Source organism: Harpegnathos saltator, unplaced genomic scaffold (assembly GCF_003227715.2).
Source record: "Harpegnathos saltator strain DR-91 unplaced genomic scaffold, Hsal_v8.6 scaffold486, whole genome shotgun sequence".
NCBI lineage: Eukaryota > Metazoa > Arthropoda > Insecta > Hymenoptera > Formicidae > Harpegnathos > Harpegnathos saltator.
Genome location: NW_020230300.1, coordinates 206,290 through 225,215, shown reverse-complemented (window position 1 = coordinate 225,215; position 18,926 = coordinate 206,290). Strand labels below are relative to the sequence as shown.

The window sequence follows — 18,926 nt, the reverse complement described above, 5'->3', positions numbered from 1 at the left end:
TAAATTGGAATTAAATGAGGTAATTGGCTTAATAAAAATTAAAGATGATTTGTTTTAAACGTGATTAAACATAACGGCTTTATCAAACCTATCCAATAACTTCAAACGTTTGTCTATTTGCTGCAAGGAGTCGTTAATTTCATTTAGCCGCCTCTCTTCATGACTGATCCTCGTATTAATGCAACAGACACATCTGAAGAGATTTCCCAAGGAAAAATCGAATGAACCATCTTTTTGATTCCTATTTTGATTGTTCCATTTTCCTATCATATTTTCCGAATTGCCAATTTTCGGTGACTTTTGTTCTTCTTGAGACTATTTTAAGTTTATGATAATTTTTTATTTTATTACATGATAATTTTTCATTTATAATTGGAAATGGCCTTTTCTAATTATTTCCCGCAGTGGGACGTGCAAGTATTTCCAAATTAATCGAACTTAACGAAAAGTTGAATACTTACAATATTTTTCTTCTTTTCTCTCGTACCCCATGTGACGTTATGCACATTGAAAATGGAGAAAATGATCAGCAACATGTACATGGACGGTACAGTAATGTAATAAATAACGCCACACAATAGGCATGTCCATTCTTGAGGGTGTAATAGACCAGCCACTATTAGTTGCATCGCAACAATGAAAAAGAGAAGACTGCTAGGTGCAAGCCATCCATCTTCCGCAATTTGCAACATGATTCCTACCAGAACGATTATCATCACCAGTCCGTAAATAACGCTGATGATCTCGGCCACTAATAACTGCACAAATTCATATCAGTAAATGCGCATTAGATGTTCTTGTGTTCTCAGCTCAATAATTATAATTCGTGAAAAATATAACGATCTAATAACAATAAATGCTAGATGGTAACAATCAACATTATGCTTATTTACATTTTCTGCATTTATAAAATTATTCGAGTTCTGTACCTGTATGCGCTCCTTGCAAGTAAAACAAACTCCAACGAATACACCAATTGGAATTAGATTATACCAAAAACTGGTCCAATTATCGATATGAAAAGCGGCAACAAATGCACCGACCAACATCAAGAATATCGTACCAGGTCCTAGGATTGTACTCCCTTCAAAAGATATCGATAATCATTACCCGCAAAAAAACGGGCCACTAAATTTTAAGTTTTCTAACATCTTTTAATAGGGATAATTCAGCCAAAAATCATCGTATTGAGATGAAACAAAGCTCACATTAAAGCTTAGACATTTCTTGTCAACAACCAAAAACCTAAAAGTAAATTATAAAAAATGTTTTACAAAATAGCGGATGTTAAAGATAGACTTCGATTAATGGGAAAAAAATTTGTTTTTTAATTGTTGCATTGCTCAAGGGAATCGGTTCTCTAGTACAAAAATGTTTGCGGTTTAAAGCTCATTTATTTTCTAACAATATCCACTAACAATATTCTAACAATCCATATTTTAATCATTTTTCTACGACCTTTTTTGATGAAGTTATACCGTTTTGGAGAAAACGTTATAAAATGGACAATCTTTTCTTGTAAAATCTACAGTTCAGAATAAAAATTATCATGGACAATTTTTTCAAAAAGGAAATTAATATGTAATTTGATCAAGATGCTCCACGTGGTGGTAGATGATCGGATTTAAATCTCGTGTAAGTGTACATACGTGTATGTGTCCTGCTCTTAACGTTACGCTCAGGATGTGTCAACGGCGTGGACGTGGCAGGAATCTGATTCCATATATTATATGTGCGTGCGTGCATGCGTGTGCGTGCGTGCATGCGTGTGTGCGCGTGTATGTATATGTATATGTGTGTATATTTAAGTTTAATAGTGCGTATTGCCTTCTTTCGCAATTAGTAATTCTTCTATTCGTTGGGACATATTGTAAATCAAATTTCTAATTTCTTCTTGTTTCACATTGTTTCATTCTTGCAAAATGCGAAGTGTTGCTAACGTTTGAATATTATATTTTTTTACTCTTCGTTTCAGCATGCTGTCTATAATGATCGATAAGATTCATATCCGGACTCAATATTTTTTTCAAAACGGCATAACTTTATCAAAAAAGGTCGTAGAAAAATTAAAATATGGATCTGTTAAAAAATAAATGAACTTTAAACCGCATACATTTTTATATCAGAGAACCGATTCCCCTGAGCAATGCAACAGTTAAAAAACAAATTTTTTTTCCTATTAATCAAAGTCTTTAACATCCGCCATTTTGTAAAACATTTATTATAATTTACTTTTAGGTTTTTGATTATTGACAAGAAATGTCCAAGCTTTAATTTGAGCTCCTGGCCCCCCGGGTCCGGAAAGCAGGCCTGGCGTTGGCAGGCCTGATGAAGACCTGCCAACGCCAGGCTGCGGGAGGCCCCGGATGGCACGCTCGCCGCCTCTATATCGGTGTGGTACTTTCGATCGCCCTCTACGGGGTGCCCATATGGGCACCCCGGCTTATGGCCTCCGACTGCAACAAGATGCTTTTGCGCGGAGCCATGCGGTCGGTGGTCGTGATCCGGTCGGCGATCCGGGGATACCTCACCATTTCGTATAGGGCGGCGACGACCCTGGCCGGCTCTCCCCCTGTGGAGCTCCTAACCAATGAAAGGCATATCCTTTATTGGAGGGTGAAGGAGCTCCGCGAGGAGGGGGAGGGTTTATCGGCCAGGGACCTGGGGGCCCTGAGATCCCAGGCCAGAGCCTGAGTCCTGGAACGGTGGTCGGCCATACTGGCAGACCCCCAGGGATTTGGGCTCCGGACGGCCGAGACCGTCCGCCCCTGTCTGCCAGAAATGGCGGACAGGAGGGGACGCGGACTCACCTTTCATCTGGTACAGGTGCTGACCGGGCACGGTTGCTTCGGTCGGTACCTGCGCCGGATTGGAAGGGAACCCACCGCGGAATGCCACCACTGCCCGGTGTGGGAGGACACGGTGCAGCACACCCTGGCGGAATGCCAGGCGTGGGAACCGCAGCACCGTGTCTTCGCCCGGGTAGTGGGGTGCGGCGGCCTCCTTTTGCCGGGAGGTCCCGCAAGGAGGCCGGCGAATAGGAGCGCCGACTCAGACCCCGTCGCATGGGGGGGGGCGGTGCTCCCCAGGGATGGGGAGCGGGCCCGAGGTGGCGCCGGCCGAGGAGCAGCCGCCGATCCCTCAGAGGCGTCTTCGGCCGCCTCGGGCCCGCCTTCGACAAAGCGGTGGAAATGGGAGAAGGGAGTTAAACGCGCCCACCCACAGCGCGTCGGTGGCAGGAAGAAGGGGATGGAAGGGAGAAGAAGTGGGACTTGGTTGGGACCAGGCCTCACTTCCCTGCCCCCTACCTACCCAGTAGGAAAGGGGGAAGGCGGGGGCGAGGAGGAAGGGCGGGTGTCCCCTCCCTCCAAAATTTAGAACGAAAGGCCAACCCGGCCGGTTGCCCGGCCGGGGCACCGCACCCTTGACTCCCTCCGTAGGAAGGGCACGGTACTTAGGTGTGGGGCTCCCTGAGAGCTCTGGGACCGGGATGTCGGGGAGGAAATGCAGATGTAGTTCCCCTGACTCCCCCTACTTCAGTCCGAGCGGTAGGCACCCCGGTGGGATTTTAGCCGGTAGGAGTCCGGCATAACCCCCGTCCTCCCCAAGGGGCGGGGGTATCCATGATGGATTTCCCCACCGTTACCCAAAAAGAAAAAAAAGCTTTAATTTGAGCTTTGTTTCATCTCAATATGATGATTTATGATTAAGTTATCGCTATTGAAAGATGTTAGAAAATTGTGCTAAAAGATGTTAGAAATTGTGCTAAAATTTAGTGGTCTGCTTTTTTTACGGATGAGTATCAAGAGACACGGTAGTGTCTCGCGCCAAGTGAACGCGCGAGCGAGGTGACGAAACCGAACTGTGTATTATTACGCGAAATCTCTACCCAGTAAGCAACATGCTAGCAGAATGCGCGCAGATTGACGCCAATTTCGATCAGATCCCCACATCAAAACCATAGCCATCTGTGTCCTCATTAGGCTCGTGTTTTGTCGACAGGACCTGCGTGCAGGCCGTGCGAGCAGATTGGTGCCAGAAACCGCGCAGGTCCTGCTGCCAAACTACGCGCAGAGTCTGCGCGCAGAATTTGCTCGGTTTCTGCCGCCAATCTGCCGTCAAATTACTACAAGTCTTGCGCGGTTTTTGCTACAAATCTGCCGTCAAATATCCGACAGCAAGATCTGGCATATTTGACCGTAGATTGGTGGCATAATTTGATATAACAAATTAAATTTGTTGCCTATTTTCCATCAAACTATGATAGCAGGCTTTGCTCGAAATCTGCTCGCACAGGTTTGGCTATCTGGCTAGTTAATCATAGGATCTATTTTCGTACCACTATAACGGCTAAACCGATTAGGTCCTGCATAAGCTCAATCGATTCCGCAAGGTCTAATTATATAAGAAAACTATCTTCATTTTTGCTCTATATGTCCTGTGAGCTTAGAAATTTATTCTCAAAGTACGAAATCGTGAAATTTACGAAAATCGTTCAACAAATGTCTGACTGACATTTACTTTCACTAGAGGGAGTTACAAAGCTACAAAACGTTAAAAGTACATCATATAAATACATATTCATAGACTATTCTGTTCGCGCAAGGGCGAGATTGTTTTCGACTCGGCCGGGCACGTGAACTACGCGTGCTCTCGGTAGACCAAACAATATGCGCCGTCGATAGTTCTTCGTCGTCGGTCGCGCCAATAGAAGACGGCCACGGGCGCGTAAAATCATCGAAAGAAACGCGTGCTGGACTCGTGCGCGTCCGACGCAGACAAAAACTGCTCGTCGAGCGCCAGTCAATTGACATTTCGTTATTAAATTATTATTGATATAAAAGATTACTTGATAATACGTATAATATTTTTGTGAAAAAGATGTGATATCCGAACTAATCTTTTTTTCAAAAAGAGGTAAAAAAAAGACGCCAACCCATACACCACAGCACCGTTGCAGCAACATTACAGGAACGTTGTTTTGCAAGATTGCAACATTGCAAAAACGATGCGAAATATTGTTGCAAGATTGCAGCAAAACATTAAAATGTCCGCTTACAATATTGCAATGAAATATTGTAATAAAATTGCAGTGTAACATTGCAGCAACATCTGTAGTATAATTTGTATGCAATAATGCTTTATATACAAGATTTGTTAAAAGTGTGGAAACCCTTAAATAATTTTTGTAAAAATGAAAATATAAAAAGACGGTAAAACATGTATTTTGATTTTTCAAAAAAGTTACCCTATGACATGGATACCGATCATTCCCCACCCCCTGGTATGCGGGGGTAAAGGGGAGTTGAAAATTTTAAATTGGACTAAGGGTCGAGTGGGGGCTCATTTGAAAGGTCTTTTCATAACAAACACACTCTTAAAATTTTAAATCGCTACGAGCCCCCCATTAAAAATGGCGGCCGTTCAAATTTCGAAATTTCATGCACTTAGTGTTATCCAGGATCAACCAGCTACTTAAAATCAGTTGTTCTCACTGCTACTTAAAATCAGTTGTTCTCACGGTTACTTAAAATCAGTTGTTCTCATTGCTACTTAAAATCAGTTGTTCTCACGGCTACTTAAAATCAGATGTTCTCACTGCTACTTAAAATCAGTTGTTCTCACGACTTAAAATCAGTTCTCACAGATCTTAGGCAGATTAAAAATTAAACGTTTTAAAAATGGCTGGCGAATTGTCGGAACGTGAAAGAATCACTATCCTCATGATGGGTAGATGGGGTGATAACGAGCGGTCGTACGCTCAATTATTTAATGAGACGTATCCGAATCGTCGAATTAATAAATCCACTATCTTCAAAACAATAGAACGTTTCAGAGAAACTGGTAACGTAAACAATCGCCCTAAATCAAAGAGACCTGCCATTAACGAAGAAAAAAAAGACAACTTGATGTTCTGCAGACATTTATTGAAGGTCCCAATTCTACTATTAACAGAGCCGCTCAAACTCACGATATTGTTCCCAAGTCCGTTTGGAGAATTTTAAAGAAAAGCAAGTTCCATCCATACAAATTACAATATGTTCAAGAATTGCAAGACGGAGATGTGGAACGTCGTATAGGTTTCTGTGAAAGAATGATGGCACTAATAGATGTCCGGCCTATGTTCCCTTATCAAATTGTTTTTACAGACGAGGCAACTTTCACGTTAACGGGAGAAGTTAATAATCAAAATTTTCGTTTCTGGTCAGATGAGGATCCGAATTGGGTGCGGGATGCTCACACACAATACCCACAAAAAATAAATATATGGTGTGGAATAATAGATGGCTACTTAATAGGACCGTTTTTTTTTTAAGAAAATCTGAACGCTCAAAGGTATGACAGATTACTTGTAAATCAAATAATTCCAGCCATACGAAATATTTTTCCAAATAGTTTCGAAGAAATATATGGTATATAATATATGGTAAAAATATGGTTTCAGCATGATGGAGCTCCTGTTCATTTTGGTTTAGGGCCACGTCAAATTTTAAATGAGACTTTTCCATTACGATGGATAGGAAGAAGGAATAGAAATGAGGGAGGAGAGGATTGGCCACCTCGGTCACCAGATCTAACTTCTCTTGATTATTATCTATGGGGACGCCTGAAGAGTAAGGTTTACAAAACAAAACCTGAAAGCATCCAAGAATTGATACAGCGAGTAAGGGATCAAATAGATTTGTATCTTTTGAGACGAATCGTAGAGCCATTTCTGCATTCTATCAAAGATTGGCATATTGTCAGGAAGTATTATAAATGGCAGCCACTTTAAGCATTTACTTTAACACAATGAGTAAAATTTATTTTAAAACACGGAGTAAAAGGTTTTGAATTATTAAAGAGAGATGACAGTTTTCAATCGTCTGTTTTGCAACCTATCACGACTATATATACAACACATTCACACTTGTTTAGCCACAAGCACGCACGCACGCACACGCACACGCACACGCCCACGCACACGCACACGCACACGCACACGCACACGCACACGCACACGCATACGACATGTGCGAAATTTGAACGGCCGCCATTTTTAATGGGAGGTCTTAGCGACTTAAAATTTTAAGGGTGTGTTTGTTATGAAAAGACCTTTCAAATAAGCTTTCACTCGACCCTTAGTCCAATTAAAAATTTTCAACCCCCTTTTTACCCCCGCGTACCAGGGGGTGAGTAATGATCGGTATCCATGTCGTAGGACAGCTTTTTTCAAAAATCAAAATACGTGTTTTAACGTTTTTTGATATTTTCATTTTTACAAAAATTATTTAAGGGTTTCTATACTTTTGACAAACCCTGTATACAGGATGTCCTAAAAATATCGGATAACTTTGCAGGATCAAGTTTTCATGAAAAACTTAAAATACAAAAGTTGTAGAAAATCGAGTAACGGACTTGACGGTGACCTTAAATTTGACTTTGGCTATGACCTTCAAGGTCATTTAGAGGTCAACTTGCGTTTTTTAAACGGGAATCCTTATTTTTTATTACACTGTATTTTTCTACCAATTAATTTGAACAACTTTTGTCTAAAATATTTTTTATTTGTCTAATATTTTTTGAGATATTTTAGGAAAACTTGATAACATTTTCAATATTTAACTTACGATATCTCGCTAACTATTTGTCGGAAGGAAAAGTGGTACTACACTTTCTTGCTTTATTTAGTCTCAAGAATATATTGTTAGAATAGCGCCCTGATTTTTGTTAATTTGATGATTTTGAAATTTCGAAAAGTCAGTAAGTTAACAAAAGTCAGGGCGCTATTGTAAAAATATATTCTTGAGACTACATAGAGTAAAAAAGTCTAGTACCACTTTTTCTTCTGACAAATAGTTAGCAAGATATTGTGAGTTAAATATTAAAAAAATTATTATAAGTTTTCCTTAAATATCTCAAAAAATATTAGGTAATTATAAAAATGTTTCAGACAAAAATTGTTAAAATTAATTACTAGAAAAAAATGATGTAACAAAAAGTTGGGGTATCCATTTAATAAGAAGATGACGCAACCTGTTTCATCGATTTCAACACGAGTCATAGCACACTCGATAGCTATGATGCCGTGTATAAACGCCCTAACATAATATGCGTGAATGCGTCTTTCTTTACGTGTAATTTGCAGTTAAAGTTTGGCTCGCGGAGCTGTGCCACACATAGGGCGCAAGTTACGACACTCTTTCACGAAGCCGGGGTGGCTGAGCAGACAGAGGCTCCCGCGCCGCGGACACTTTTGCGCCGACGACGGCGTTCGAGTCCCGCCAATGACTGGTTCGTTTTTTTTTCGTATGTAAAGACATGTAATAAATATTTTTATATTGTTCTTATGTATAATTCCTTTTTTTGTTTCTACGCTATTAATCAAGGCTAATTAGGAGAGTCTTTCAAATATGAACACAACTTTTTTATTAATTACAATAAAATGTTTTTGTCCGTATCAAAACACATACACACACACACATAAGACAAATATAAGGCACACGTATCAAAGTTACGTATTATAAAATGTGGTCATGCTGTCGCAACTCTGTGGATGGAATGCCGTATAAAAGCATGTAAAACATAATAGTTTTTTGCACCAACTGCACGTAATAAACGCATAATTTTTTGCACAAATACACTTTTGACTATGTATAGTTGGTGGAAAACATATTTGATTGACGTTATAAAATACTTCGCGACTGTCAACAAGACTGGACGGAAATTGTATCAGGACATCTGCAAATATGAATTCAATATAATTGATATTGTATACAAGGCCAATAACAATACGTACAAATATATCTTTCCATTGCTCACACATTCAATATATTTACCTCGAAGATATTCTATTGCGTTCGTCAACTTTTCTTTCGTAATATCACATTTTGCTAGATTTTGCACATAGCTGATCGTTGCTTCATCTACAAACGTGGTTTTCATTTTTAACACGAGTTTTTCACTGTTCATGTTGCGAAGACTGCCCAGAGAATGAAGCGAGCACGTCACAAAACATGAGAATTCCTCTGCGAGAAGGGGAAAGGGAAGAGGGTTCCTTTCCACTTGTAACGGTTCTAACGGCTCTCGGGTTTCTCTCACACAAAATAATCACTGTCTGGCCATTTCTTTTCCATACCATACGAAATATTTATGCGAAATAGATTTACACGAAAAAAACATTTTATTGTAATTAATAAAAAAGTTGTGTTCATATTTGAAAGACCTGACTTTCCTAATTAGCCTTGATTAATAGCGTAGAAACAAAAAAAGGAATTATATATAAGAACAATATAAAAATATTTATTACATGTCTTTACATACGAAAAAAAAACGAACCAGTCGTCGGCGGGACTCGAACGCCGTCGTCGGCGTAAAAGTATTCGCGGCGCGGGTGCCTCTGTCTGCTCAGCCACGCCGGCTTCGTGAAAGAGTGTCGTAACTTGCGCCCTATGTGTGGCACGGCTCCGCGAGCCAAACTTTAACTACAAATTACTCGTAAACAAAGACGCATTCACGCATATTATGTTAGGGCGTTTATACACGGCATCATAGCTATCGTATGTGCTATGACTCGTGTTGAAATCGATGAAACAGGTTGCGTCATCTCCTTGTAAGATTTTTATGTTGATCTTGACTGCACTTTTTAAGGTTATCCTAAGGTCAAATTCATAGCGTCAGTAAATAGATCCTTTGAAGCCTTACAATTTTTGTTTGAAATATTTTTCCCTAAAATGTTGCATTAACGAAAAAACCGGCTGACCTGGATGGTCTGAAACACCCAGTATACAGAGTGTCCCATTTTAATGTCTCACCCCAAATAACTCTTCAGTATTGAAGTTTCAAGGAAAATGATATCAATAAAAGTTGTAGGGATTTAAGTGAACTATCTTATGATGACCTTGACTTTGACTTTAACCTCTATTTTCAAGGTCATTTGAAGGTCAACTTGTGTTTTTTAAATGGGAATCCTTATTTTTTATTACACTGCTTTTTCTACCAGTTAATTTTAACAAGTTTTGCCTGAAACATTTTTTTATTTGTCTAATATTTTTTGAGATATTTGAGGAAAACTTGATAACTTTTTCAATATTTAACTTATGTTATCTCGCTAATTAATTGTCGGAAGAAAAAATAGTACTAGAATTTGTTGTTTTATTTAGTCTCAAGAATATATTGTTACAATAGCGCCCTGGTTTTTGTTAATTTGATGATTTTGAAATTTGCAAAAATCAGTAAGTTAACAAAAGTCAAGGCGCTATTGTAACAATACATTTTTGAGACCAAATAAAGTAAGAAAGTCTAGTACCACTTTTTCTTCCGACAACTAGTTAGTGAGATATCGTAAGTTAAATATTAAAAAAGTTATCAAGTTTTTCTCAAATATCTCAAAAGATATTAGACATATAAAAAAATGTTTTAGATAAAAGTTGTTCAAATTAACTAGTAGAAAAAAAACAATGTAATAAAAAATAAGAGTTTCTATTTAAAAATCACAAGTTGATCTTCAAATGACCGTGAAAATAAAGGTCAAGGTCAAAGTCAAGGTCATCGTAAGGTATCTCACTTAAATCCCTGCAACTTTTATTCAGATGATTTTCCTTGAAACTTCAATACTGAAGAGTTATTTGGGGTGGGACATAAAAATGGGACACCCTGTATACATATACAGGGTATTTAACAGCATCCTTATCAAAGCTAATATACAGTGCCTACCAAAAGTTCGGGGCCCCCTAAATAATTTTTGAACGGTTTGAAATATAGGATTGAAATTTATAAGGATTCAATGGGATCAAAAAGTCTATTATTTAACTACAAAAACACCCACCTCCACATCCCCGGGGGCCGGGGGAAGGGGGAGCCAAAAAATTTCAAACGGCATATTGGGTTGAGTGAGGGCTCGTTCGAAAGGGCTTTCCGAGACGAAAACAACGCGAGGTCGCCGAGGTCTCTACGTCTTTTTTTCGCAGAGTTATCATCATTTGAACATTGAGATTTTGCGAGGGCACAGAAGGCGACAACAGAAGAAAGGTCAGGCTTCACACGGGCATGCGCATTCCTGTGCGTGCGTGCGTGCGTGCGTGCGTGCGTGTGTGTGTGTGTGTGTGTGTGTGTGTGTGTGTGTGTGTGTGTGTGTGTGTGTGTGCGTGCATGTTCGGCCAACTAAGGCAAGACCGCTAGCGTGTCCGGCCAACTAAGGCAAGACCAAGATAGGAACACTGGTGTATGTGAAGGAATAAAAACACTAATTATTTAATAAAATGTTCAAATTGATGTCCTTCGACAACTTGGCAGTGTCTTAAACGAACGTAAAACGTTTCAATTACGTCAGTTAAAAAATCGGGTGTGATTGAATTTGAAACGTTCACTATTTTTCCCGCAGCTCTTCTAAATTTTGGGACCTAGTCTCATAGACCTTTGTTTTCAAAATTATTGCAATTTGCTAAGAAACCAAGTGACACCGGCTATTCAAGGTATTGCTGGAGAAGCTTTCCACAATGTTTGGTTTCAGCAGGATGGGGCTCTAGCTCATTTTTCTCTGCAAGCTCGAAATATTCTAAACGATGTTTTCACTGATCGATGGATTGGTAGAAGAGGCACAATAGAATGGCCACCGACATCACTAGATCTGACCCCATTAGACTTCTTTTACTGGGTATATTTGAAAACAAAGGTCTATGAGACTAGGTCCGAAAATTTAGAAGAGCTGCGGGAAAAAATAGTGAACGTTTCAAATTCAATCACACCCGACTTTTTAACTGACGTAATTGAAACGTTTTACGTTCGTTTAAGACACTGCCAAGTGTCGAAGGACATCAATTTGAACATTTGATTAAATAATTAGTGTTTTTATTCCTTCATATACGCCAGTGTTCCTATCTTGGTCTTACCTTAGTTGGCCGGACACGCTAGCGGTCTTGCCTTAGTTGGCCGAACACGCACACACACACACACACGCACGCACAGGAATGCGCGTGCCCGTGTGAAGCCTGACCTTTCTTCTGTTGTCGCCTTCTGTGCCCTCGCAAAATCTCAATGTTCAAATGATCATAACTCTGCGAAAAAAAGTCGTAGAGACCTCGGCGACCTCGCGTTGTTTTCGTCTCGGAAAGCCCTTTCGAACGAGCCCTCACTCAACCCAACATACCATTTGAGATTTTTTGGCTCCCCCTTCCCCCGGCCCCCGGGGGTGTGGAGGTGGATGTTTTTGTAGTTAAATAATAGACTTTGTGATCCCATTGAATTCTTATAAATTTCAATCCTATATTTCAAACCGTTCAACAATTATTTAGGGGGCCCCGAACTTTTGGTAGGCACTGTAGATAGTTAGAATAGATTGTGGTTAGTAATGAAATCGATTTCTTTTTTAATCTACCACGTGAAATTTTGAGATATTAATGATAAAAAATTTTTATGAAGAATAGAAATTGGTAGAACTTTTTCTCTTGGTAGAAATTTTTTATCATTAATATCTCAAAATTTCACATGGTTGATTCTATTCTAGCTATATACTAGCTTTGGTAAGGATGCTGTTAAACACTATATATATATTGGGAGTCTCTCCTGGAAACTGTGAGTCTTTATTTAATGACGGCAGAAGCGAAAGATCGTATGCCAAAAATTGTTTCAGTTATATAGATACATTCCAGAGGATAATATTTGTGATTGTTCTAACGAATTTATAAAATGTTCTGGACACACTTTCCTCTTGTTATGACAATCAATAATTTTCCATAAAAATTCTGTAACAATAATCATGAGAGATAATATGTTCAACTCAACATTTGTATAAATTTTACTAATTATTTACAGTGAATGATTATCATACAGCAAAAGAAAAGTGTTCGGAACATTTTACAAATTTGTAAAATTGATCATAAGTGTCGTTTTGTAGAAATTTCTTTTATTTTAACGTACATGAAAAAAAAAAGGATTACTATATCATTGTTTTCATTTCTGACATCAAACAAGAATAGTCATAGAAAGTTCCCAAGATCTGTAATATTTCAAAGAGTAAAATGATATCTTAAAAAGACGCCGCTTTATTGACTCAATAGAATGTCAATAAGATGCCACCTTGCTATTTGAAATAATACTGGTCATAAAGATTTGCGGTAACTATTCTTGAATTAATAAGACGTTTAAGTTTGGGATATGAAATTAAATCATTGTAAAACCAAATCGTAGTGATTAAATATGATAATTAGAGCAATATACAAAGTGTCCCATAATTGTAACATACTAACTCCATAGGAGTGTAGAGCTAAGCGAGAGGAACGAAAAAGTCCTCTTCCATTTAGCGATATCTCGTATAATTTTTTAATAATAACCGCAATTTGAAATGTTGCTACAACATTGCAGATATAATAATGCAAAATATTGTTTTTGTAATGTCTCTGCAATATTGCGCTGCAATGTGCAATGTTGCAACATTACAGCAATATTGCTGCAATTGTCTGTGCCATATGGGAAGTTCACGCGCTTCATGTGGAACTATTTTACATTTATAAAAGTAAATGGTCTTACAAAACATATTTTATTTATAAAATAAATCTAAAAATGTTACAAAAAATAAAAAATATTATTAAAACTATTTTCTATAAAAAAAAAGTATCAGATAGTTAGACCAAGTAAAAACAAATTATACAAAGTATGACAAAAAATGAGATAAAGAAAATTAATTTGAAATAAAAAGATATCCCAACCTTAAAAAAATTGGATATATTAAGCATAAATTATAAACCAAACTAAAATAATTTTTATATTAAGTAAAATGTTGTAATAAATTATAATGAAAAGTAGTGAAATCGAAAAACTGCACCAAAACTGATAACGAGAAAATATATAAAAAATAGTTAACTTTAAAACGAAGAAATAATTGGAGCAAAAATATTAAATTTTTGATATTTCCTTTTTACATATTAAGTACAATGTTATGATAACTATAAAACATAGTTAACATTAAAACAAAGAAATAATTTGGAGCAAAGATATTTAATTTTTGATGTTTCTTTTTGACACGAATAATGACAAAGAGGACCCCGCACAGATCTTATAGGAATGTGCCCTCGGTTAAATTGGATGGAATTGAAGTATGTTATGGTTCTCGACATCTCGAACGAAAGTCTCAATAGGCACGACTCTCTAAATTCAATAATTTGTCGTCTAGAGAGGTTTAAAGTAGTAACTTCTCAATAGAAACCTACACAGCTGTACTACGTACGCTTTTTCACGAAACAAATATATAAATATCTCTCTCTCTCTCTCTCTTTCTCTATACACACACACACACACATACACAGACACACACACGCACACGCACACGTACGTACGCGCACGCACACGACAAAAGAGATGTAAATCCGACTGGTTAACTTTCACGTGATACATCTTGGCTAATGCCAATACCAGCGATACGATTTCTATATGTATATAGACACAGATACAGGGTGTTTGATAGCTGATCATGCAGACGAATGTTGGAGATAGATTAGGTGTAGCCGAGAAGAAAAGTCATGTGCCATAATGTCAAATTGGCAATAGTTATCGAGTTATTAATTAAAACATGTGAGCCAACGAGCGCGTAGAGAGCGGAGGGCGACCGCAGTAAGCACGTAGACATTTGATACAGGCGGAGTCAGCGAGTGTCGGTAGGCAAGCGCGCGCGGCGAGGGGCAACGTAAACGACAAGAGGCGAGCGCGCGCGCGACGAGGAGCGAGCGAGCGCAAGCGACAAGAGGCGAGCGAGCGCGATGAAGAGCGAGCGAGCGCGAACGACGAGGAGCGAGCGAGCTATAAGGAAAAAGCTATAAAGAAAAAGCTCGCTCGCTCCTCGTCGCGCGCGATCGCCTCTTGTCGTTTACGTTGCCCCTCGCCGCGCGTGCTTGCCTATCGTCACTCACTGACTTCGCCTGTATCAAATGTTACGTGCTTACTGCGGCCGCCCTCCGCTCTCTACGTGCTTGTTGGCTCACATGTTTTAATTAATAACTCGGTAACTATTGCCAATTTGACATTATGGTACATGACTTTTCTTCTCGGCTATACCCAATCTATCTCCAACTTTCGTCTGCATGATCAGCTATCAAACACCCTGTATATATATATATATATAGGATGTCCTAAAAGTAATGAATTATCCTAATAACTCTTCAATATTGAAGTTTCAAGGAAAATGATCTGAATAAAAATTGTAGATTTAAGTAAGCTACCTTATGATGACCTTGACTTTGACCTCTATTTTTAAAATCAATTGAAGATCAACTTGCGTTTTTTAAACAGAAACCCTTATTTTTTATTACACTGTTTTTTTCTACTAGTTAATTTGAACAACTTTTGTCTAAAACATTTTTTATTTGTCTAATATTTTTTGAGATATTTGAGAAAAACTTGATAACTTTTTAAATATTTAACTTACGATATCTCGCTAACTATTTGTCAGAAGAAAAAGTGGTACTAGACTTTCAAGCTTTATTTAATCTCAAGAATATATTGTTACAATAGCGCCCTGACTTTTGTTAACTTACTGACTTTTGGAAATTCCAAAATCATCAAATTAACAAAAATCAGGGCGCTATTGTAACAATATATTCTTGAGACTAAATAAAACAAGAAAGTCTAGTACCACTTTTTCTTGCGACAAATAGTTAGCGAGATATCGTAAGTTAAATATTGAAAATGTTATCAAGGTTTCCTCAAATATTTAAAAAAATATTAGACAGATAAAAAACTGTTTTAAACAAAAGTTATTCAAATTAACTGGTGGAAAAAGCAGTGTAATAAAAAATAAGTGTTCTTATTTATAAAACGCAAGTTGACCTTCAAATGGCCTTAAAAATAGATGTCAAGGTCAAAGTCAAGGTCATCATAAGGTAGCTTACTTAAATCCCTACAACTTTTATAGAGATCATTTTCCTTGAAACTTCAATACTGAAAAGTTATTTGGGGTGGGACATTAAAATGGGACACCCTTATATACAGGGTGGTTGATTATAAGTTGCCAACCCGAAATGTGAAGGTAGATTGTGTTAAGATAAACAAAAGTCTCATACTGTTTGGCGAGATTCGTAATAATTATCGAGTTATTAATGACAGAAATCTGAAGAATGGGAGCGCGCCGGCATAGATAATTGGAGAAGTGTTGTAGCTACTCAGGCCACAGCGCGGCCCACTCGACCCAGCACTGTTGGCGGCGTGCGGCGAGACGTAGGTCCGGGAGATAAAACAACGAATAGCAGCGTATTGTCTTTCCCCTCGCCGCGCACCGGCAACAGTTGCTTGGTCGAGTGCGCTGCGCCGTAGTCTGAGTAGTTGCAACGTTTCTCCAATCATCTATGCCGGCGCGCTCCCACTCCTCAAGATTTTTGTCATTAATAACTCGATAATTATTGCGAGTCTCGCAAAACGGTAGACTTTTATGTTTGTCTTAACCCAATCTACCTTCACATTTCGGGTTGTCAACTTATAACCTCCCACCCTATATACAGGGTGTCTCAGAACTTTGGCACAAGGGCTCCGTAGGGATATAGAGCTAAGTGAGAGGAACAGAAAAATCCTGTACCATAATGTGAAAATCGTAATATTTTTTTAATTATAACAACGTAAAGTTTGGCGTTTTCCACGCCCAGCGCGGCCTATAGACGCTCCGCGGCAAGCTGTAAGCGTGGGGGCTGAGCGGTAACGCGGCTCGCGCTGACCGTTGCGCGGCGTCAAAGCGCCAAGACGCCATCGCGACAATCAGCATGAGACGTGTTATCGCTCAGCCCCTACGCACACAGCTTGCCGCGGAGCGTTTAAAAGCCGCGATAGGCGTGGAAAACGCCAAACTTTGCGCTGTTATAATTAAAAAACTATTAAGATTTTCACATTATGGCACAGAACTTTTTTGTTCCTCTCACTTAGCTCTATGTCCCTATGCAGCTCGCTCCTCGTCGCGCTCGCTCGCCTCTTGTCGCTTGCGATCGCTCGTTCCTCGCCGCGCGCGCTCGCCTACCGTCACTCGCTGACTCCGCCTATATCAAATGTCTACGTGCTTACTGCAGCCGCCCTCCGCTCTCTACGCGCTTGTTGGCTTACATGTTTTAATTAATAACTTAGTAACTATTACCAATTTGACATTATGGTACATGACTTTTTCTTTCGGCTACACCCAATCTATCTCCAACATTCGTCTGCATGATAAGCTTTCAAACACCCTGTATATATAGAAAGAGAGAGAGATATTCATATATTTGTTTCATGAAAAAGCATGCTACAACTGTAGGTTTTCATTGAGAGGTTACTACTTTAAACTTCTCTGAACGGAAAATGATTGAATTTAGAGAGTCGTGCCTATTGAGACTTTCGTTCGAGATATCGAGGACCATAACATACTTCAATTCTATCCAATTTAACCGAGGGCACATTCCCATAAGATCTGTGCGGGGTCTTTTTATTCTGTAACCAACAATAAAAAAATTATATCACACAAAAAATTAGTTGCAAAAAGAATTAGTACCAAAAAAATAAAATTAAAATTTATATAAAAAACACTTGGCGTGCCCTTTGCTTAAATAATATTTATAATAATATAATAGTGCGCCTGTATATTATAAAGTTTCAGTTCAAGAGACACGGTAGTGTCTCGCGCCAAGTGCACGCGAGAGCGACGTGACGCGCACGGGCCGTGAAACTGGTTGGGTCTCTTTACACGAAGCACTTAGTTGATGGGTGGCAAGATTATTGTACCACCCAAACGGCTAATCTGATCGAGTTCTAAGTGCGCTCAATGGATTCCTTGGGGTCGACTTACACATAACAAAACTATCTTTATTTTTGTCCTGCGTGTACTGTAAGTCGAAATATTTTAGTTCAAAGTACGAAATCGTGAAAAACTATCACGTCCGAAAATTCGTCGTCAAAATGTGCAGTCCCATCAGACCTGTATAGGTGGCGACTGTGAACACGCTTGTTGCTCAGTGCTGAGCCCGCGAACGTGTCAATCGACGCTTAATCTAATCTAACTTTTCTTGATAATTGGATGTCGCTTATCTTATGCAAGTGTATTCTACATGTATTCATCGTTAATCGCAAAAACTATGAGTTATATTTATTATCCAAGAAATATTATTCTGTTATTGTTACAGTTATTGTTACAGCGTTTAAAGCGATTAAATATGTGTACTAAAAATATACAGACAGAAAATTACTTTTAACCTTCTAACGTAACAGCGCTACACAGTGGTTGGTAAACTCATTGTTTATTAATAAACTTGCTATTACCACTACTAGTTCTATAAAAACTACTTGTTACCACTCTAGTAATTTAAAAAGTGAATGAGCTTTTATAGGAAGTAGTGAGTTTGTACCATTAGTGATAGTGAGTAACCACTGTGTAGTGTTGTTATTATATATTATAGGAGGTTGAAAATTATTTTTTGCCTATAATTATTTAGTAAAAACATTAGTCACTTTAAATGCAACTATAACAATAACTTAATTATATTTCTTAATAGTATAATATATAATTAATAGTATAATATAATAAAAACTTTTATGTTTATAAATGCATGTAGAATACAAATATATGAGGTAAGCGATATCGACCTGTCAAGAACAAGATCTTCAAAACTTGCTATCACCACTATTAATTCTACAAAAAATACTTGTCACCACTCTGATAATTTGGGGAGTATTATAGGAACTATTGAGTTGATACCGATGAGATTTTTATCAAATTTTGAAGATCCTGTTCTTGACAGATTGATGTCGCTTACTTTGTACACATGTATTCTATGTGCATTTACAAGGTAATCACAAGTTTTAATTATATTATATTTCTTAGTTAATAGTATAATATAATTAAAACTTTTATGGTTATAAATGCATGTAGAATACAAATATACTACTGTGATAAAAAAATAAGGTGAATTTTTCATTTAAACTTCGCGAGTACAATAAAAGCATGA

General features: G+C 38.3%; 1 protein-coding gene across 1 annotated transcript in view; it reads right to left on the bottom strand.

The window, feature by feature from the left end:
* LOC105191141 (chitin synthase chs-2) overlaps positions 1–18,926 on the bottom strand; it is a 62,123-nt gene that overhangs the window by 6,368 nt on the left and 36,829 nt on the right. The window contains exons 13-15 of the mRNA XM_025302347.1: positions 930–1,084; positions 462–758; positions 89–315 (exon numbers count right to left, since the gene is read on the bottom strand). Of these exons, the coding sequence (XP_025158132.1) occupies positions 89–315; positions 462–758; positions 930–1,084 (679 nt within the window). The remainder of the gene's footprint in view (positions 1–88; positions 316–461; positions 759–929; positions 1,085–18,926) is intronic.